Below are 24,686 nucleotides of genomic sequence, written 5' to 3'. Positions count from 1 at the left end.
GGTTTCATCATGATTATTATGAATCTCGTATCGTTTTATATATTCTTTGTCATATAAACATTACATACATATATATAATATTGGTAATTAGTTTTACTACCATATGTATTGCGAATTATCATAATATTTTTAAAAATATTTATAGGAGTCAAATAATACATTTTTGGTATAAATAGCAATTAGCTTATAATATTTTGTTGTATACTCTTCAAACCTTGAGTTTGTTGTTATAATTGTCGATCCTAGTTATCACTGTATTCTTGTAAATATTACAATGTACCTAAAAAAAGATCATATCTTTCATAGATTAAAATTAAAAATCAAATAATAGATCAAGATATACAATATGATGAAAAGCTTGCAAACAATATTAAGTTAATAAATAAACGCATAAATATTGAATTTTTCATTGACTATACATTTAAAGAATATCTTTGGAATTTCAAATCTAATATTGTAAATTCCACTTATATTTATATTCAAGAATCATAAATATAAATTATATTTCTTTAATATATATAAATGATAATTTAATTTTAAAATTAAATTTCCATACTTGAAAGGTTTTCAAAATATATTATTATTATAATATGCTTAATTTATAAACTATAAACGAATAAATTATTAAATATAAATATGTATTTTTTATTGTAGTTTTGGTACTGAAAAAATTTATTTGTATAATCAATTTTACATCGTTATTGGCTATTATTTATATTGTTAGTTCGAGCAGAATTTTCATTTTTCATTATTAAATAGAAAATATTGCCGCAACAATTTACAATATAAGCATATCGTATAAGAAGAATGTTAAATTAGATTTATTTTTATTGTTATTCGGAATTAAAATAAAAAGTTTGGATTTCAAAAATAAATAGAATTTCTTTTTCAAAATTAATTTTTTTAAAATTGCATAAATAATTCCTCTTTAATGTTCAAAATTAATGTGTCAAATAATTAACTTGTATATTTCATAAAGTTTTCTTTTTCTTTTAGTATAAGCATATTTTAGGAATTTATGTAAAAATTATATTTAATAATACAGTATACATTATTAATTGTTTATTAGATTTCATCTGCATTGTTTTATAATCATTTATTTGACGATGCACAGTCCATCGCGTCGCACAGTCATCATATAGTTTTCCAGGAATAAATGTAAAATAATAACCACTTAATAATAGCATAATTTAGTAAGTAACAGTAAAGTTTACAGTTTTCAACTTTTCGTGGTTTCATAATTAGTTAGACTAGTAGATCCAGCGATATGTCCATGAAATTCAAATTATAAAAAAAAATTGTGGCTTAAGCTATTATTTTCAATAATAAGTGATTCCATTATTGAAAAATTATGTTAATTTATTAGATATATTTATAAACAACTTAGTTATAGTAACATAATAAATAGTTATGCATCAATTAATTTAAGTTACATTAACTAATATTTTTCTATTATAATTAGAAATTTTATCATAGAAATCATAGAAATGAAACATAAATATTTTAATATCAAACAGAGAATATTGGAAATATTTCAGAACTTAACTATCAACTAAACTAAAAGCAAGAAAGTATTGATTTACATTAAATATAATTTTAACGAAGATTAAAATTTGAAATGGTTTATTAGAGATAATTAGTGATATATAGGTACGTCGAGAATTATAAAAAAAATATTCAAAGAAATATAATATTATAGGAAATATAAAATTATAAAATTTATTTATAATTAAATATAATTTATAATTAAAATATAGACGGTTCTGCAATGTTGGAGCGACGATTATATAGTTTTTTCGAAACTAATTAAATACTGTTAATAATTAAGAAAGTAGGTAAATTGTAGAAATATTATAAAATTTTTATAAAGAATATGAAATATAAATAAAGATTAACAAAAATTATTATAATGGTTTGAAATACGTGGAAAAAGTAATTAATTTTTTATATCAAATTTGAATACATTTACAATTCATTTTAAAATGAAAAATTTTACGCTAATCTTAATATGATTCAACAAAAATTCATTTTTATATATTATGTATTCATAATTATCACATTGATTACTTTTCTCTTAAGTTTATTTTATTTAAACGTGATTTTTATGTAAAGCAAGATTAATTATTATCAGTACTGTTCTTTACTTCCTGCCTGACGAAACATTGATATGCATCACTAATCAATGTTTGTTTCATTTAACATGAACCAGGCAATTAATAATACAAATAATATTAATACTACTGCTGCCAATAATAATAATAATAATAAATATATGAAAGTAAAATGAAAACAAATTCTTAGTAAAAGTACATTTAATAATACCATTATTGGCAGTTTACTTTAAAAAAAAGGTGCTTACAACTAATTAACATTATAATTTATCAATGTAGTAATAAATATTTACATAGTTGGCTTATTCTATATATACTTTTTTCATATTTCTATAATTATAATTTATTTTTCAAAACATTATTTAGAATCTCCTACAAACTTTATAAATGTTCTTTTTGGTTTGTAATCTTACAAATAAATATTAAAATATTTTATATTAAAAAATGACAAATATTCCATTAGTCATCTAAATGCTTAATAAACTTATTTTTGTTATATTTAAAGATTTAATAGCCTATATAAGAAATAGTAAATAATATTTGTAAATATTTCGTGTTTCCTAAAACAAAATGCTTAATATTACAATATAAAGTGTTATGCAATGTATAAAGATAATTAAATTGTTACATGTAATTACATAATTTGTATTGTTACTTTATTTCGTTTCGTTAAAATTTTTATTCCTTATTTTGTTTTAAGATCAAAAATATTGAGGTAAGAAATATTCCTTAAAATTTACATACATTTTATTAAAATCTCATTCAATTAAAATGATTGCTAATATTAAAATATAGAATCATCATTTCGTATTTGAAAATATATATTGCAATATTCGGATATAAAAATTTTTGAAAGATACTTACTACTATTGCAAACAATAATTGGTTCCGGTATTATTAATGCGAAGTAACATAAAGTCCAAGCAATAATATTTAGAGCAAAGTCTATAGTATTAGCTTAATCGTTTCACCTAATAGGGATAATTGCTTTACATACTCATCTAAATATTTATTTTGATAAAATGATATTCATGATTAAGCAAGAATATCAGTTAAAATGCATTGGATAGAAAAGGAAAGTATGTATAAAACGAACAAGTCACAAATAACAAGCATATCCACATGAGCGCAAATCTCTAAGCATACACGCACAATACATGTACATCCACTCATTATAGAAACAGTAATTTGCACGTGCAGCATGTACAAGTATACACGGCTCTTATGCGAAAATATACGCTGCCGATTATACGTACATACACCCGCATATGTAATTACACGTATGCGTAGGGAAAATGGAGCACGCGCGAACGAGCGAGAATAAGACAAACTGTAGGTGCGACGGAGCAGAGCTAAAGGAAGACTACATAGTTAAGTGCAATAAAGCGATCCGTAGGGCAGTAAATTCAAAGCGAATGACTCTCGAGCTTCTCTGCAGTTCTTACTTTGTGATGCATGGCTGACTACCGATAGCAATTAGTCCCCCAGGCGACAAATAGATGCGTAATCTACTGCGTTACGTCTTGGAGAAATCGAGAGGACAGAGAGTAACTGCGCCCGAGTAATTCTTCCAAACGAGAGAAATTGTGAGAAACGCGGTAGAAACGAAGTGTAATATGCAAGAGGACGGAAAGCCTCGAACTCCTTTTCACGATGAAATTAATTTTAAATCTAATTATCTCATTAATGAGCTTACCAATTTCAATGCGTCGCATTGATTCGTATAAGTATTAGTCATTTAAATGTAGTATGCAACATTTACATAAATATGTAAATTTGTATTGAAATGAATTATTGATCCTGGAGATTATTTAATACGAGCTAGTAGCCCGTGCAAACGATAATGTTTATCAATTTATAAATAGTTGATAAAAATTAAATTCATACTTATACAGGTATATATATTTGTAAGAGAGCATCCATATTTTAGACATTCCCAAGCCTTATATCATCTTATTCTTTATTCTCGCCTAATACTCGAAATAGTGAAATAAAATAAACCAAAATATAAATAAACAAATAAATAAAATAATAATGAGCATAGATATGAGACTGTTGAGAAAAAGTAAAATCCTCGGAGTTTGCAATATTGATGAGAATTTTCGTCTTGCGTTTACGAGTGAGTGGCCAGTCGGCCCACTAGTATACGTAGAAGAAGAGTGCCGGCAAGTACGGAGGAACTAAGCATGCCATAAGTACTCGCATTCGTAGGATTTAGTAAACGAAAAGGTCGAACTCCACTTTGCGTAACTAACGAAAAGTAGATAAGCAGTTTCGTCATCGGTGCGTAACGTACAAGAAACGCCAAGGACATTTGGCGCGGAAGCCACCGGAAATGCCCATGGGAATATCTTTAAGGAATTATACGGGAAGGGTCCGAGTCGATCCTTTCCAAGGAAATACTGCCGGACGTCTCTCTCGAGCCCCACTTCTACGTCCCCACAACTCACGTTCCAAAAGCTTTCTTGTATCGATTAATGCGAGAAAATACTAGTGTCTCTAGAGGGCTGCTATCGTAATGCCTTTTAATTTCATGTTAACAGAAAGAAATTACTCTGCCGTATATCGTTTGCTTAAATCGCACATGTTTTTCTGCGATAAGACGTTAAGACTTCGTGGCGCTTGTAGACAAAGTGTAAATACACGTCTTGACATTTGCTTTCTTGCACTGCTTTTCTCGATAAGCCATTATATCAAGACGCATTGGAACTTTGGACTCTTTAGAATTATATTATTTTTTAGTCAGTTTACTTGTATTTATCGATCGTAGCAATAATTAGGTATCGATTTTTTATGCATGTAAGCCTTTTTTGTAAAGTTTCCTTTAATTATCGTAGCCTAGCAATTTACTTTTTAATTATCTTTTTATAATTTTTTTTTTTTTTTTTTTTTTTTTTTTATTTAAATCACACTAGACATTTTATTTATTGATGTACAAAAATGAAAATCAGGTTAAATAGAAATTTTATATAATTTTCAATATAAAATGAATTTTCACTCAAGGTCATTCAAAAACATTTGATTATTTTGTTCGAATAATGAATAAATAATGATTAAGAGAAATTCTCTTAAAATAATTTTGACATTCGTAATACGTGCTGATATCGATTGTTATTCTATTTGAAATTATTACACCTATGCTGCTTCTCTTTGAAAAAAAGTAAATAATTTATTCGTGAAAAAGATTACAAGTAAAAAACAGATGAGAAGCGAGGGTAAACTAACGGTTTGGAACGGAACTATATTTGCTCGAAGGTATTGTTGTGAAAAATCACTTATTTACATATCTCTTAAAAGTCTAACCATCCATTAATAAAACATTTATTTACACAAGGTCAAAGTTTGAAAATACCCTGAAATTGCAAAACGAACTTTTTTATCTTCACATTTTCAATATTTTACATTAGATACGTCCTCGAACTTTCATTCGTTTAATTTTATGTGTATTACATATAGAATATGCATCAATATTTTCTTCTTCTTCTTCTTCTTCTTCTTCTTCTTCTTCTTCTTCTTCTTCTTCCTGTTTTTTTTCTTTTTTTCATTAATAATTGCATGAATAATATGTCGATGAGCTACTCAATCTAGACTGTAAATTTAAATGGAATTTATATACTTAGGTTGTATTTGATAAATGACTAATGTAATTTGTTAAAGCTGCATTTCGAGCCTTAATTTACATCAATTATCGTTAAAAGAAGCAGAATTGTCTTTCAGACTCTGAAATAAGATATAAAATATTTTCATTATTTTGACAAACTGATAATACTATTTAATTGAAAGGTTAGATAAGTATTGGCACACAATGAGGCAGTAGAATCGTGTGCGCTTGACTTTGCAAGATCGAGTGTGCCCGAGGAGAAAAGAGAAACGAGCAAGCGATTCTCATTGCACGAGAAGAAAGAAGCGAGGGGGGGGGGGATTCACACAAGTTTTATTAGTTATGGAATCAAACGACAAATAACTGATAACGACGAGAAAATTCATGCACTTATTTATGGCGGTGGTGGTTTTTTTATACTCGCGAGTCAACACAAGGCAGCAGCGCCTATATCGCTTTGCCGAGATCGGAATAATGCGAGGGACAAGGATGGATTGATTAAAGTGGAGCGCTATGTCAGTTTCGTGTTTACAGTGCCTCAGGCGGCGCAAATATTCCAGCAATTGAGTTTAAATGCGAGCGCACCGTGACTTTGTGTATGGTCGCGAGGCCACAGTTTGATTTCGCGGCTCGCTCGCTCGATTGTTCGCACTGCTGCTAAACAGTCGTTGCTAGTCTCCTTTATTTTTCGACACGTTTCCGCTTCCTTTGAGTTTTGTGTAAGCCCGTGCAGTGAGTCGAAGTTCGCTAGAGTCGATTTAACCTTTTAAATTTTCAGCGCTCCCTTGCTCCTTAGTGTTATGAAAGTGAAATATATGTATATGTGTTATAATACGCAATTTCTCGGGTGCAAATTTTAGCCAACTGTTCCTCACGTTTAGTTACACTTTTAATTTGGCTTAATAATTTTTCCTCTTATATTTTCATATATTCAGGCTTGCGAATTGGTAATAATCTAAAAAAATTTGGATATATGGCAAGTCGATTAAAGTTTAAACGAATCCTTTCATACAGTTGATTCGTTGCTGTTTGTATTTTTGCAAGCAATATCGCTAATAAACTAAGATAGTAGATTAACATTGAACACATTACCATAGCATATATATATACATTTTATACCATAGAATATTATATAATAATAATAATAATAATAACAATAACAACAACAATATTTATTTATTGTTGTATTATGTAAATTGTGGTACATTAAACCAAATGGCGTGTACTTTCTATAAACATCGTAATTTTTTTTATTCAAAATTTATACTTTCACATTCAAAACACACTTAATGGTGATAATTATTTTACTATTACAAAAAGGTAATTACATTAATTATATTAATTTGCCAAATATCTTCATTCGCCAAATATATAATAAATTATAAATCATATCAAAGATTCGTTATTTTTTAATTTAAAATATGCACACGATATGTTATTGATAAAATAAATAGAATTGGTATTTAATGTAATAAGTAACGTGTAATTATATATTAAACTATCATGAAAATGAATATAATTGAATACTTGAAGGAAATATTTTTCTTCTTTTAATTAATACGAAATGTACGAGATCTAAATTTAAATCAAATGTAGATCATATCTATACAAGAAATGTTTTAAAATAAAATTTACTATCTTAAGCCATAACTCGAGAATATATAATTTGATGTTATTGTTATTGTTATTGTTATACATCTATACTTTTATCTTAAATATTTCGATAGTTCATATATTTATTTTAATAAAAAGTTTGCTTTACATACTATAATTACCTTATAACAGGCTGTAAATAAATTTGAAGAAAACATAACTCTTCAAGTTTATATAATAATGACTATTAATCCATATTGATTATGTGCGTTTGAAAATAATTACAAATACATTAATAGAAAATTATAAACTGTGTTTTTCGACTTTTAATCATAACAAATTTTTAAGATTTTTATTCTTACTCTCATATAAATACAATATATACTTCTTAGTTGAACACGAATATCACTGAATGATCATAAATGCTAACTAAATTACTATACACTTTTTAATGCCAAACTATCTTATCTTATCGGGCGCACTGAATTGAATTAAAAAAAAAAAAAAAAAAAAAAAAAAAAAAAAAAAAAATATCTATGAGTGGTAAACACAAGATAGTAAATTATATAAGGTTTCTTGTAGTTACTTCTAAATCGCGTATGGATTAAATTAAAAACAAAAAGAATGTAGTTAAGTAATATTACATTTAACGTACTAAACTATTTTTGATTCAATATAAAATTGTCAAACTTAACACGAACATGTCATTTAAAAATGAAACTCTAATTTATAATATAAATAATGTAATATAATAGAAATTCTGAATTATTCGCTTTGTAAATATGTCTTACTATTTTCTTCTAGAAATAGTTTCATCAGATGGGAAAAATTGTTTTTACAAAATTATATAATATCTTCTTAAATCATTGAATAATATAAACATTTTAAAATATTTATCCAATGATGAATGCATTTGATTTAATAGTTTTTTTTTGAAAACGTTAATAATGCTTGCATTTAGACACGTAAATAATTTATTATTTACATTTAACAATATTAATAATTGGGAGACAAACGGGCGCTATTAATAAATTAAACTTACGCTACAATAATACGAGTCAAATACATAACACACTAATAAAAAAAAAATAAATATAAATTTTCGTATTGAAATGACTCAGTACAGTTCTTAATGCAAATTAATGTATAAATAAACGATGTCGTTTAGATATTCATCAGACTGCTTTTATCCCACTGAAAAATACAAGTCCCATTTATCAGGCAAAAATTAAATAAATATGGAATAGATTTATAATAATTTGCTGCAGCCTCACAGCTCAACTGACGCTTCCACAGACAAACCGAGCTTCTTTAAACGCGAGTGCATCATCGCCACAGAGGAGGATGAAGAGGAATGTGCCTTGTATCGGCTTTGCCTTTCTTTTAGCTGTAAGTGAGCCGAGTTTTGCAGAAGAACCGGAAGTTAACACGAATTTTGGCCCAATTCGCGGTGTTTGGCTACGGACAACAAAGGGCTTTGAAATCGCGGGCTTTCTAGGAATTCCCTACGCCGAGCCGCCGATCGGGGAATTGAGGTTTGAGGTAATGCTCGTATCAATATTAAAAACTGTATTATATTATTATCTGGATATCATTGACAAGTATGTACCGAACGAGTGTATACCAAAAATTAATAAATGAAATCAGAAATTTTTAGAAAGTCGAGCGGAAATAAAAGTAATGCTGAAGCGTAGTTTATTTGAACGTTTTACACCCTTAGTATACAACGATAAATATTATCACTTTTAAATATTGACAATATTGGTCTGTTATTATATTCCCTTATAATTCCAAATCAAAATATGTATTTTAAGAATCGAGACTTGATAAGACCCATATTAATATAGATTATATATGTATTATACAAGTATAATTTATAATGTATCGTATTAATTTTATCGTAAATATTTTATTTTTATAACAAATAAAATTGTATAGCCAATATATGGAAATTTTTTATTAATGATAATAAATGTACTTTTTTATGTTTGAAAGTATCAATGTGTCCAATATGTTTCTATATTTTTGTAATTATAAAATATAAATCTGCACATATCAAAGTCAAATCAAAACATTATATTAAACAGTTAATATTTAATTTTACAGTTTAAAAAAAATTATGATTAAAATATCGGATAACTCTGAACTGAACATATGGATATAAAATAGATATTCTCTTTCATTATTTTGAAGTTAATTTAAAAAAATAATAATTTTTTCACTATCAATATCTAAAAATGCGAATAAATTTAGTTTCAAAATAAATTTAACTTTGTGTTTGCTTATTCAGTTTCTTATAATGAAAAATATCTTCATTCTGACAAGTCTCCGTACGTCCATACATATTCATGATCAATTTATGACTGAGTTTATTGAAACATTTAATAGAAATAATTTAACAATAACCTTTACATGCTTTAGTAATCATATATTAGTTGTTGCCAGTAATAATACGATAAATTTGCTACTGTACATGACTAATTAACATTTCTTACATTGAATAACATAAAAATTTATTACAATTTTTCAATTTCAATACAGTTAATCGAGAGGTTAATAATATTTTTATTAATAGAGTTTGATTTGAAATTAAATGCGTGTGTATTTAATTCAAAATTAAATTAATTAATTTCAGAAATTTATTGGGATAAATGTAAAAGGGTACGGACAAATGCTATTTGCATTTTTCACTCATATCTACTCTTTTAATAGAACAATAAAAATAATCCAATTAAGAAATGAATACAATTTAATGAAATCAGCCAATTAAGAAATCAGGTTATGCGGATAACAAATATGATCTATGTAAAATGTATTATTTTATTCAAGTAGTGTTTATTCCAAAATATTTTAACATAAAAAATGAGTTATGGCGCGAACTTAAATTAATTATATTTACTTATATAAATTATCAATATATCTTAGCAGTTATTCGTATTCAATTTTATTCATAACTTTATTAACTCGAAAAATTCTGAAAATTAAAACTTTTTCAGAATCCTCGTCCATGGACCAAACAATGGAAAAATGGTACTTTGGACGCAACTACTGATGGATCAATGTGCTTACAAAAAAGCACAACAAAAGAAATTATTGGAAACGAGGACTGTTTATTTCTTAATATTTATACACCTACGGTACTGCATTTAAGAATATTTATTTTAAATATAAGCTACATGATATACTATAAAATAAACTTACATCATGTGCATATAATGAATAATACATACATACATTATGTAAAAGGTATTCATAGCATAAATGTCATTGAATGGAAAATATCGAATAGAATTTTATAAATACAATGTATGTTTTCTATGTTTATGATTATTATGATTAATGTTAAAATATAGTTATTAAAAAAAGAAAACACATATGTCAGCGTATAAATTTGCAGTTACTTAAAATATATTTATTAAAATATTTGGGAAATACCGACATCGGAAACATTAATTAGTTTTTACATTTCTTCAACAAATATATTTCAACAAATATATTCAACAAATATATACATTTATTTATTTATTTTAAATAAAAGTTTATTCTAAAAGTAAAAGCAATGTTCGCCAGTAAAAATAAAAGTAAGTCGTAATATGAGAATGAAATTTTGTAATTTACTGTTTTATAAAAAGTATTAGTATTGTAGTATTAATATGGTTAACCATTGGTTATATAACCAATAGCATTAAAATACAATATTTATTGTTTTGAAAATACAATATCTCTTAGCTATAGTAATTTTATTTATATTTTCTAAATACAATATAAATTCAGGATATTTATTTTGATTCTAAATTTGTCATAGAAATAAAGAAATTATTATCAATGAACTATTTTGATATTTTAACTTAATTTCAGGCACAAAATTTACTTATATATACATATTTATTCACTATAACCACATTTTGAAATAGTAAAAATACATATTTGTTGATCAATTTTTATCTCTTGATATAAAAATTGTATGTCTACAAATAATACGTCTTTAATAGTTTCCGATTCAAAATCGATCTACAAATTTTCAATATAATCGCCCAGATAAAATTCAAAATAATCTTAAACGTTGGTAAAATAAACTTACAAAATACCCTTGGGAAATATTTTACTTCTTTTCTGTTTGTTTTGAAGATTTTTATTAAATTTCAAAAATTTTAAAAGGTAAAATAAAAATGTAGCAGCAATAAAATATGATTCAAATATATTTAGGATAAAATAAATGTTCACACAATTAAACTTATATATAAACTTTTCAAAGATCGTAAGTTAATTTTATAAAGCTTGTAAAAAATAAAAGTTAACAAAATAATTATATTAAAATGAATAAGAAGAAGCACCTGATTATTAATAAATTTTATTGATAAAAATTAAAGTTTGGTAACAAATTCTTGATTTCATTATTTATTGATCATCTTTAAATAAACTAAATATTAAAATATTCCGCTAGTTCTGAAAATATATACTTAATTTTACATCATTCGACTTAAATTTATATTACTTATAAATTATTATTATTAAAATTAAGTTTTATTTTCTTTATATCAATCAATCGTTCAGTATAAAATATTATATGGCCCATTAATAGTATTTAGACCTAAAATATGCTTTCATACGACTTTAATTTAAAATTCACACTTTTATCATTTTATTATCCGTTAATGTGAAAATTTATGTTAAGATTTTTCATTCGATATTACATAAATAAGGCTTATATTATGCAGACTTAATTATTTTTTGTTTGAAAAAATTTGGATTGCTCAGAAACACGAAAAACTTATTCAAAGGTATTAATATTAATTTTTCAGATATCTAAAGATCAGCTCTATATACAACAACAAAAACTATCGGTTTTAGTTTTTATCCATGGCGGCGGTTTTAGAACAGGAAGTAGCAACAGCAGTTTGTTCGCGCCTACGTATTTGCTGGATTACGACATCATCCTAGTTACGATGAACTATCGGCTTAATGTATTAGGTAAGTGGCGTTTATTAGTATGTATGACAAAAATGGTATTAAGTTTGACAAGGCGCATGGATACGGAAAAGAAGTTAATTGGAATGGCCTAGAAATTATCAAATTTACTTGTATAAGTATTTTATTACAGTGAATTTTTTCTATTAACGAAAATGACAGTATGATTCATATATGAATATATTACATTAACATTTCAGACTGTAAAAAATGATCGTGATAGTTGAACTAATAGATAAACATTCTAAAATAAATTTGCAAACTAAATATTCCAGGAATTTATAATGATATTGAACTGACATGTTATTAGTTTAGTATAACGCGACCTACTTGTAAAATATTTTGTATTAACGAGATTGTCAGTTCTACACAATTTTATACAAAACATTATAGTATTAAAATTAAAATACTTCTTTTAATTATCATAAATATATTAATATCATTCATTTTATAGTATAATTTTTATAATTATAATTATAATTATAGTTCAATTTATAGTAAATAATGAATAAAAATAATAATAATAAATTTTTTGTAAAATGTCAGTATTTCAAATTATAACATTTATGATAAGTAAGTTTTTAATTATTCGTAAATAAAATTAAGTAATCAAAAAATTGATAAAATTTCATTTTAATTTTCAAGTTTTATGAATCGTCGCTATTTTAATAACAAAATGAATTTATGTAATTTTAATAAGGATTGATGAAAATTAAATAATATAATGAGTTGGATTTATATTACACAAGTATGTTTAAGACATTTAATATTACTATTAATAAATAGACAAAGATATATTTTATATAATTAATTAAATTCTTATAATTATATGTAATAAAAGTAAATAAGTTAATAGATATTTATATACTAAAGACATGTACTTTTTATTAAACACTCAGTGTTATAAGATGAATATTTATTTTAAAAATGCCAATTACTTATAGTTATATATAGCTTTTAATGTATTTTTGAATTACTTTATTCAATCAATAAATATTATGCTGTTACATAAATAAATACTCATAGTATTGTGAAAAGAAATGAAAAATACACGAAATTTGAGGGGAATTATTAATGTACAATTAAAACAAATTTAATATCGGGTAATAACCTTTTATTATAAGAAGTATTGTTACAATACAATGATTAAGCACTCTTTATTTCATGTGATATTCGAATAATGTTTTCTCTGCTTTTATAGACATGGCTTATCTATAGTATATCTTTATCAATGAATGTAAATATTTTTAAAATGCAAATTTTGTCTTGTTTATAAAAATAATATTTTTAAGGTGCATATAAACAGTACCAATTTACATATTCTGCGTAAGATCACGTAATCCAAGCATAAATTATATAAATATTAACCGTGTTTTCTTTATCGTTTTTTACAATAAATTTTATTTAAAAGAAATTAGCGTATACTTAATTAAATTTTTTTCTAAAGATTATACACAAACTTGATACTGTTATGTGGAAAACTTTACATTTACATATTTTTTATAGGAAAATTCTAAAAATTCTAATGTAGTTTAGAGAAATTTATGAATATGAGAAGTTTTGTAAAATTAACATAATAACAGGGTAATAGTTATTAATAATTCGATTATTCGTACGCATAATAATTTAGTTGCTAGATTCTATTAAAGTAATTATTCAGATGCATATGACTTTTCATTTCATGATATTTCAATAAAAAAAAAATACATATTTATACTTTAGCTTATAAAATGTTAATAATATTTATTAATTATTAATAATAATCTATATAGCTTATACAATATTAATAATATTTATTATATATTTACTGCATATTCTCGATTCCTATCGTATTTATTATTTTAAATGTAACTTTATCTATTTATACTTTTTAAATTTTATAAGTAACAAAATAGATAAGTATATTTTTTATTTAAAAATATAAATTTATATTTATCGGAGATTAAAACATTCTATACATATTTAACGTTTAAAATACCATTAACAGTTAGGTAGTTCTACATTTATGAATAAAATATTATTAATAACAAATTTTGTTCTTATGTATTTAAGGTTTGCTTCAATTAAATATTTTGTACTATTAGGTCAATATTTTACATGAGTATTTTATAATAATATTTAATTTTAATTCCGCTTATAAACCTGAAATTTAGTGATTATATTCAGTTATTATTTATTTATTACTTGTTAAAAATATTCTTATTATGATTCTCTATTTTCTACGTCATATTTTCGAATTCTATTTAAAAAATATATTTTAATTTAAAAAATTACTATTCAATGACGAAAATTTATCACCATCAGGCTTGAGTTTACAAAGGGTAGAAGTGAAAATACATTAAACAAGTTTAGTAAAAGACTTTACTAAAAGCACTAACAAAGAGGTTAGACTTTGGAGAAATGAATTTCGAGTAAGCTTTGGTAAATACCGGAAAATACCTCACAAAGCCTGATTAAAATTCATTTCTTAAAGGTTTGGTTTTTCTCTTTGAATAAAAAAATAGCTGAGATTTTTGTTAAAAACCTACATATCTGTATGTTAAATATCTTATTAAAAAGGTCAAAGGGATATTAAGCGAATAGTTATTGTTCTATACAAAAACGAAGAGAAATTTGTTAATTAATAAACAATTATAATACGGAATGACGAACTAAAATGACTGTATATGCTTTAATTGTAATTGTATGAATTGTATAACAAAAGAATAAGTAAATAAAATTAATGCATTGATAATATGTCTTTATTTCGAAGTTTATATTAAGATTATACGAATAACAATATATATATCGATTATATTTTAAAAGAATTAGGGACAATTGAATTAAAATTTATATTATTCCTTTCTCATTTTGAATAATGTAATGGATTATTATATAAAAATGAATTTCTAAGTTTATTTTAAAAATCATGAATTCATTATTTGTCGTAGAAAATTAATGAAGAAAATACATATGCATTTAAATTAAGAAATCAGTAAATTAATTTATTAAATATACTATCATATATATTTATCAAATATCAAAATTATAAATGAATGTTAGAAATTAAGTGTCATTATTCTTAATAAAACAAAAATTGTTTTTTATATATATTGTTTAAATATCAAGGCTGCCGAAAAATTTCAAGGAAACTTAACTAATAATATAATCATTTTTAAAATTGATATACATACGTTATCAAATTACCTGAAAGAAGTCGATAAAAGTCATTAATATAAAATAGTGTATTGATTTTATAAATTAATGAATATATGTGCACGACTCCAAATAATAATAAAAATTAGTTTGTCATTAATTTATCAATTATATTTGATGGATAACTTTTTTCTATGTTATGTATTTATATAACATTGTTATATGTATAAGCCAAAAATACATTTTTATTTACTCATATACAATTGTGAGGATATAAACTGTAAAAATATTCGTTAATACTTCAAATGAATTTTTATGTAATATTTCGAAGGATTTAGTGAGCAAGAAATTGTATTTAATAATGGGTGAGGTTTATTAATTAAGAGAGTGGAATTCTAAAGAAATATATAGAGTGATTTAGCTTTATACATCCAGCTTTATATTTTAATTACTTAAATGAACTCTGTAATATAATATATTCTCTCTTTATAAATTTTCATAATGAATTTGAAAAATAAATTTTTTTCATTCAAAATTTAAAGATTAAAATGATATTTATATTTTATTAATAGCGTGCATTATTTACGAAATGTGTAAAATAATTTTCTTATTAATTTTAAAATTCTTAAAATACCATTCATCTTTAATTTAATTTTAGAAGAATGGAAGAATTTTGATAAAATATGTTTTTAATAGAGCAATTAAAAAGCATTATTAGCGAAATGTAAATGGTTCAAATGTGCAAAAGTAGGGAAGGAGTTAGGGAAGAAGAGATGAAAATCTAAATATTTGAAATTTGATACAAGAATGGAGAAGAATAACGGGAGTCGCTATTAACGTGCATAGAAAGAGCAACAAATGTGTTGCTTTTTGATATAATATAGATATTTTAACTTCTGTAGATCTTATAAATTAAAATTGGTATTACATTACACACACACTATAGCAGTAGTGCTCGAACGCTGGTGAACCTTATGCCAACACTCCATTTCATTATTTATATAATTCCGCGTGTTTTCAATTACGTTATTTTAATCATCCTCTCCTATCCGCTCAGCTCACAAGTGATTTCACGGACTTTTTAAGCGAGGCCGATAAGAAGGCCGTAGTAGTCGACGAGCTAATTCGGCTTCTTAAGGTAAATTCGAGGCGCGCGATCACGGTAAAGTAGGGGTAGTAATGGGACTGGGTAATGGGACTGGGCGTCAGTAGCGATTGGCCGCTAATTCGGCCGCAGCCGGAGGAGTCCCAAGCGATAATCGGCCTTCGCGATGTTGAGCTCGCATAGATACTAATTTGGGGCCCGCCCCTCCTATGTGCCCGCAGGTTTCTTCAGCACAGGAAGCAATGTCACGCCCGGCAACTACGGCCTCAAGGACATTGTGCTGGCGCTTGCCTGGGTCCGCGACAACATCGGGGCTTTTGGCGGAGATGCCGAGGCTGTCACGCTCGCCGGTCACGACGCCGGGGCCGTAGCCGCTCAGATTATCGCCGCAAGGATCAACGCGTCTGAGGGACTCTTCCACAAGGTTTTCCATTAATACTCTAGACTACTCGATTGATATTCAGTACTCTTCCATACACTGCTGTGTTTTTTAACAATTTTTTTCAATATCTTATTATAAGGGACTCCTGCCAAAGATAACTCTTGAATTTTTTTTTTCATGTATAAGCCACTATACATTGCCGGTAGACATTGTGGGAGGTTGAGTAAGCGTTATAAGGGACAGTACTGGCCGTGTTTCTCATACGTTTGAGCCATTCTTGTATTTTCGTTAAATCGTAATTCGTTTACTGAGGCATAGTTTAATTATCAATTGGCTGCTGCAACTCATTGCCTAATACCTAAAATTTTTGTTAATGTTCAATAATTGTGAAACTATAACATATCCATGACGTTATAAAAATTATACAATGTACAGTTAATTACAATGAGCGGAACAGCAACGTCTCATTGGTCCGTTCAAACTAGAAAAAACATAAGAAATTCATCGATACACGTGGCGACACTAGTGGGTTGTACGAATAAAATCGGTTATTTTGACGATCTGGGCAGTGGAGATTATGGAGCAGAGATAGCAGTTTTCGATGATTCGTCCGAGGACATCGACAAGAAGATGATAGACTGTATGAAAGGCATAGAAGCAATAAAAATCGTTGACCAAGGAGACGACGTAAGTTTGTATTTGGTTAAGCATTATGAGCAATGCCATTATTTCTCGCATTTTTCAACCTAGTTCGATAGAATCAAAATTATGTTAAAAGAAAAAATAAATAAATAATTGAACTAAAATGATAATAGAATAATGAAATATATCGAATCAATGTTTTTAAAAGACTATGTTGAAATTGGTTTCCTAACACTTATTACAATTTACTTGCCATTTAATAAATAATTTTAAATCATTTGGTATTTACGTGCTATTATTCACCTATGAATATGCATTATTTGTATTTTTCTTTTTTTTATCCCGAAAATATAATGGAATAATTGCACTTAATATATCGTAATTTTAATCAAGAGTACGCTGATAATGAGGAAATAAAGTCTTAAAAACCAGGAGAATTGGAAGTTTTTGCGAGGACAGCTGAATTTCGATGCTTTAATCGCACCACTCGGTAACTTGCACTTCGTTCGCATACCAAAAGTCCCTCATCAAAAGACACGCAGAGCCAAATATCGTGGCGAGAACCCAAGCTTGCGCGTTTAAAATCTCCACCTCGCCCTTTCCTCGCTACTGAAATTCCCTTGCCTCGCGCGCTCATTAGCGCCTCCCCCCTCCCCATATCATTAACAATAATTGCATGCGCTATCGGCGAAGCATATCCCCGCAGAACGCGGCATCCGAGTGTAAATCTGCTCCTGCATCGCAGCACGCGTGGCAGCGACATCCGATGTTAATTTTCACCCCGACTCTGGAAGCCGAGGCCGAGGGCGCTATCCTGACGGTGCATCCGGAGCGGAGCCTCAGCGAGAGCCTATTTAGGGACCTGCCCTGGATAATCGGAGTCACGGATGACGAGGGTTTGTGGAAGACGACCGGTAAATAATGCACCGAACCATCATCCCAACCCCGCACCATCTCCTCTCCTGCTCCCGTCACGCAAGGAAATATCGTGTCCTGGGTATTTGCATAGGTTATTTCTCCAACGGATTCCAAATGGGAGACAGATCAAACCCATTGTTACTCTACTTTTGGTGTTGGCTTTCATCCTTTTCTTTTTACTTTCATTCATTACTTTTTAGAATTCAACTTTCTTATAGTCACGTAGCATTTAATTTATTTTCATATTTATGGGCTTACAATTTTAATAACGATATGCAAATTAATTACTTTTGCATGGTTAATACTTAGTAACTAAATCCATATTTTAATAATAAATAATCGAAGCATCGTTTTATGTGGTCTGTTATTATTATTATTCTTAAACGCAAAACAGTACTATGATCCAATGGAAGTAGAAATCACGAAGGATAATAAAACGCTAGTTTTATCTACTTACACGATGAAATTGTTCAAACAAATACAGATAGTTAATGTAACGCCGTGTTCACATGAAATAATGAAAAGTAATATGTTTGTGCGAGCGTATGCGAGGGAATCCGTGTGGATGTATGCCTATACATTATAGCAAAAACTTGCTTTACAATGGGATCTCAGTTCCTCGGATTTGGAAATTTAATTATATTAAACAATAACAGACACGAATAGATTCACAAGTGAGAAATATAATGAGAGTGTATTTACGTCCGAGTCAACATGAAACAGTAAATCGATAAAATTATTTATCTTCATTATTTAAATTAAAGATAATTTTTAATTTATGAACTAAATAAAAAAAATTTTTAATTTAATTTATGGTACATATTAACTAAACACTTTAACTAAATAAGTATTTATTACATCAGTCATATTTTATGTACATAATCGTTAATAATGTTCGTTTTATTTTCATTTACACGTATAAGAAACTTTTACATATTGTAGTTGAATCATTTATAACTTTTATCGAAAACAACAATTTTCATATGATTTTATATTTTATATAAACTTATAATAGTAAATAATCATTTAATTAATAATAAAATTGTTATTGACAAATTATTTTTAAAATAATGCCAGGTGACTTTAAAAAAAAAAACAAAACAAAAAAAAAATAGGTTTCAAGAAATGGCTTCAAAGAAATATGATGATGGTGTATCTATTAATATTTTAAAAACTAAGTGCTTTAGAGATGGTATCATAAGAAAATAGAATAATGCAAAGTACTTTTAACAGGATACAATACTATTATTAGCATGTATATATTAGCATCATTATGCATTTTCATCGTGTTTGTTTCTGAAATCATTAAAAAAACATGCAAAGTCTTTAAGCTATTCAATGAATTTTATAAATATGATAAGCAATTTTTTTTATAAAATAACTCAAATAAAAAGAAAATTCAAATGTTATAAGACATACAAAAAGAACCAATTAATATTTATTGAAAAAGAAACTGACAATTATTTTTAAATATTAAGGATTGAAAAAAAAACAATAATAATAAATGTAATAAAATTTTTTAGATAATTAATTCAGCATATTACTTTACTATATTAAATTTCAGTTTTAAAAAAAAGTTTAATTCATTAACTGTGAATTATGTATAATATCGAAATATATTCGAATATAAAATTATTATTAATATTAAAGTTGTTATCTTTGATAAAAATTATAATTAATTCAACTACAATATGTAAAAGTATTTTATACATTCAAATACATATAACGGATATTGTTAATAATTATCCACATAAAATATGACTGATGTTGTTTAGTTAATGTGAAATTAATACAAATTCAATTTCTAAATTTTTTTATTTAGTTATAAATCAAAAATTATGTTTAAGTTGAAAAATAAAGATAAGTTTGTGTTGTGATATGTCTGTTTAGTTTGATTCGGACATATAAACACTCACATTGTTTTTCTAACTCCGAAATCTCTTCGTCACTCGCATTCTCCCTTTGTTCCACTTTGATTAATTCTTTCTTACGTCTTATTTTTTCTTAAATGCCCAATCAATTATACTTATAGTATTTTACTGTCTTATATATTCATTTCAGATTTACTTCTTAATAGTGACATCAAAGATGAACTCATACAGGATTATGAAGATCTTCTCGTTCCGTACGTTTTGGAGATGAAAAATACGATCAATAACGTCACAGCAGTAAGCGAAGCTATCAGGGAATTTTACTTTAAGGGTGATATTTTGGCGAATTTCGAAATGAATATCACTCAGGCAAGTAGAAATAAGAATAATTTATATAAATATATTTTATAAAATATATTATGTGTGTTTAAAATTTACACGTTTAAATATTTAAATTTATGTATTATATATTTCTTACAAGTTTAAAAGATTCAATAGATATTTTTTAATATAATTTACAAAATTTAAATTTTAATGATAACAAAAGGGTTATTGATAATATTTAGAATTTTAGAATAAAAGTACTAGATTATAAAAGTCAAATAATATAAAGAATACTTTTCAATATTAAATTAAATATAATATAATATCCATTATTTAATAATTAACTAATTTCCACTTTCGTATATGTAAATGACACTTCTTCAACCTTCATAGATTATGATACAATTTAAAAGTGCGCGGGCGCGCGCGCGTGCGTATCTGTACAAGCGTGTGTAAGTATGTGAATTTCATTTTAATGACATTATTATTTATAATAACAGGTGTATTATTTGTTTGTTATTGATGTTTAATAATTCTGAGAATTGACAATTTTTGTAAAAAGTTGACACTGTTCCACAACAGCTGATTATTTACAGATAAACAATATTAATAATATAATTTCATTATAATCAATTAATATATAACAGCACTATGAGATCAACAATCGTCTATTAATAACATTTGTAATAATATTTGTCTATTATACACATACATACACGCGCATATATACATAACGAATGTATGCATATTTATAACTGTAATATAGTAAATTATTGTATAAATTTTCTTACAGTTAGTTGGAGATGCACTGATATCATGGTCAACTTATGACTTTATGCAAAAACAAATCAATAATATGAATTCAAATTTGTACTTTTATGTATTTGCGTATGAGGGAACATTTAGTAATACCTTTCGATGGGGTATTCCATTTCGATTCGGTAATAGTATTTACACATTATATTATTAAAATGACTAATATTAGTATTATTATTTAATTATTTTATTTAAAATTATATGCAGGTGCTGCCCATAACGATGACATAAATTATGTATTTCCGTACTTAAATACGAAATTCGCAGATTTAGAATTATTTAATACTTTGGGTGACAAAGCAATAATTAATACGATGTGTGAAATGTGGATGAATTTTATGAAAACAGGGTAAGTTCGTATTTTATCATTATTGACGATTATGATTTTGCGAATCCATGAAATTTATTTCAAATCACAAAATTATATTTTCGGGTCTTCGCTTTTGAAAGCTTTTAGACGATAAGGTTTTTAAAAAGAATACAACTGCTTGATCGCATTTTATATTAATAATTATTAATAATAAATACAATCATATATATAACCATTCGACTTTAAGATCGCATTATGTATATATATATATATGTATATGTATAAATCGCATTATGTAAATGAAATTTTTTACATTTTTGTTATGTTTATAAAATTATTTTTTTCAGCGAACTCAAACAAAAATATATCCGAAAAAAATATTTTAATTGTGTATTCAGGGCAATTTATTTCATAGTTACTAAAGAATTATTAATAAGAAGAGTTACTCGAAAATTTAATTATATTACATAGTACAAAAATTTTATGAAATTTCAATATATTCTCATAACAAGATTTTATAAAAATTAGCTGCTGTCACTGTTGTTGCTAATTTTTTTTAAATAAAAAAACTTTTCCAGATAATTCATATGAAAGCATATATATATATATATATATATGTTTAAAATAATTTTAAAGAGATTTATGCCTTTATAAAAAAACTTAAACGAGTGTTATGAATTATATTTATCAATTTTATCATAATTTCAACCATATACGAACAATATTAATGTATTTACTGAATAAATTGTGATTTAATATAATCAAATACATAATAAAAAAATGAAATGAAAATTCACTCACTTTAATTTCAATATAGAAATGAAAAATTAAAAACATTATCATCTGTTAACAATAAATTTGCTTGAACAATTATTTAATATAGTAAAAAATTCTAATTGTTATTTATATTTATTTTTAATAAAAATATAAAACATATTTAGTTGGTATTTTTTTAATATTAAAGTTTGTACGTTTTATGCGCTTGTGTGGGTCCGTGCACGTATATCATATGTTTATGCGTATTTATGTATGTATATAGGCACGCTTTCAACCGTGTGTGAACGTATATGTTTGTTGTACATCGACTATTAAATCATTTAAAAATAAATTAATAATTCAATAAAATATTTATAAATTTGAAAGAAAATCATTTATATGCTGAAAATGAGTCATATGAATATATTTTTTTTAATTTTTATTAATATAGAAATAATTTGATGATACGTATATTTGTTGTATATTACCTGCATTTAGAAATAAGTGATACATGAAACATTGAATTTCTACATCTACATAAATGACATTGATATAAATAATAGAGATATATAGTTTGTATAACAAATGTTAAATAATAATTATAGTTTATAAAATATATTATTTCATATAATTGTTAAGTTTGAAATATATTATGGTATATATTTGTGTATAACTTAGGTACAATTATCTATTTTAAAAACTAAAATCATTTATGTTTGTGAGTTAATGAAATTTAATTAGTATTCCATAATATTTGAATGGCATAATGAATATTGCATTAGTTGTAATTATTAATTATAACCTAATTCGAGGGATATTTATTCATCACTCATGTATGAATTAATTACTTACAATTAATAATGACAATTTATTATGAATTGCTAACGAATATTAAATGAATATACAATAAAATTGTATTCTTTTGAATTCTAGCATATCTGAAAGTTAGCATAATGTTTGCTTTATATGGTATTTTTCATAATTATAAATAAATTGTTATACTTATGATGTGGTGCATCTTATAGCTTAAAGTTAAAAAGATATTTTTTAAAGTTTAAATGATATGGGATGTAATATTGAAAATAAAATTTCCGGTTTTAATAAATATTATTTATAAGACTCTATATTGAATGAAGTTGAAAGGTATTTTCATTGATATAAGATGAAAAAATGTTACAAAATTACAAAATTCTTGAAAGTTTTAACGTTTCTTTTTATTTGCTATGTTTCCTGTTACCAAAGAATACCTGCTAATAAATTTCGATGACTAAAAATGAAAATATAAACCTCGAGGCAATGTTCCACAGTCTCAAAGCTGTTATTTGCTAAATTTTATAATAACGACTCTTTGTAATGAAAAAACGCCGTGGGCTTTCATGCATAGAATTGGCAGAGACGAAGTCTCTATTTATCATTGAACTCTACACTACATTAGCACCGTAATTAATTTATGCAATTGGCTGTCCAGGGTACCGAGCGCGAAGCTCACCCCAGAATGGGAGCCTTACAAGCTGAACCATCGATTCATGAGATTCGGCAACGGCCGCTTGACAGACCGAGAGACGGAGGAGAATTTTCTACCCGAGAGGATGGCTTTCTGGTCAGAGCTGATGAGGAACTTCTCGGTGCCGATCGAGGAATACCGCATCGACAATATTGACGATGATGAAGTTGAGGACAGCTCAAGTGCCCCGGCTCCCTCTATTCATCGCCTATTGTATATATGCGTCTCGATATTCTGTCTATGCTCGAATTTCATGCTGTAACCGGAGTCGAGCGATTTACGGCGTCGGTCCCGTAGTGTGATACTTTTGGTCGCTTTTGAATAAAACAAGAAAAATCTACGAACCCATTCGTTAAATTTCCCAAAACAATCTGTTAAGATTAATGAAACATTAATATTGCGATTTGTTCAGGGTTCATCTGACGTTTTTATAGTTTTTACATGCTTGTTACGACTGTTATCATTCTTATTATTTTGTTATAAGGAGAGCATATTTGAAAAACTTTATCTTTATTTATCATTTATTGGATGACATGTAAATATAATTTTTTTTACCGTCAACAATTCTAAAAAGTATTGAATAAAGCCGACTTGAAACGCTCGCTTATATATTTTAATTAATATTATCTTCGGAATGTTTTGTTGTATTG

General features: G+C 26.2%; 1 protein-coding gene across 1 annotated transcript; it reads left to right on the top strand.

The window, feature by feature from the left end:
• The first annotated feature begins 8,630 nt into the window (after positions 1–8,630).
• LOC105360815 (esterase FE4) lies at positions 8,631–24,470 on the top strand. The gene is made up of 10 exons (XM_011497816.1): positions 8,631–8,847; positions 10,302–10,442; positions 12,108–12,276; positions 16,735–16,937; positions 17,331–17,582; positions 18,283–18,451; positions 20,517–20,695; positions 21,444–21,591; positions 21,674–21,815; positions 24,001–24,470. The coding sequence occupies exons 1-10, from the start codon at positions 8,650–8,652 to the stop codon at positions 24,296–24,298; spliced, it is 1,899 nt and encodes a 632-aa protein (XP_011496118.1). The 5' UTR covers positions 8,631–8,649; the 3' UTR covers positions 24,299–24,470.
• Positions 24,471–24,686: the final 216 nt, after the last annotated feature.

The sequence above is a fragment of the Ceratosolen solmsi genome, unplaced genomic scaffold, assembly GCF_000503995.2.
Source record: "Ceratosolen solmsi marchali unplaced genomic scaffold, CerSol_1.0 scaffold47, whole genome shotgun sequence".
Taxonomy (NCBI): Eukaryota; Metazoa; Arthropoda; class Insecta; order Hymenoptera; family Agaonidae; genus Ceratosolen; species Ceratosolen solmsi.
The sequence above is the reverse complement of the archived record's forward strand: the minus strand, read 5'-3'. Positions and strand labels throughout refer to the sequence as shown.

Excerpts from the sequence above, each read along its gene's own strand:
- LOC105360815 (XM_011497816.1), top strand. The coding sequence starts at position 8,650 with ATGAAGAGGAATGTGCCTTGTATCGGCTTTGCCTTTCTTTTAGCTGTA. Across the intron at positions 20,696-21,443 it reads TCGAAATGAATATCACTCAG|TTAGTTGGAGATGCACTGAT; the intron begins GCAAGTAGAAAT and ends ATTTTCTTACAG. Across the intron at positions 21,592-21,673 it reads GGGTATTCCATTTCGATTCG|GTGCTGCCCATAACGATGAC; the intron begins GTAATAGTATTT and ends AATTATATGCAG.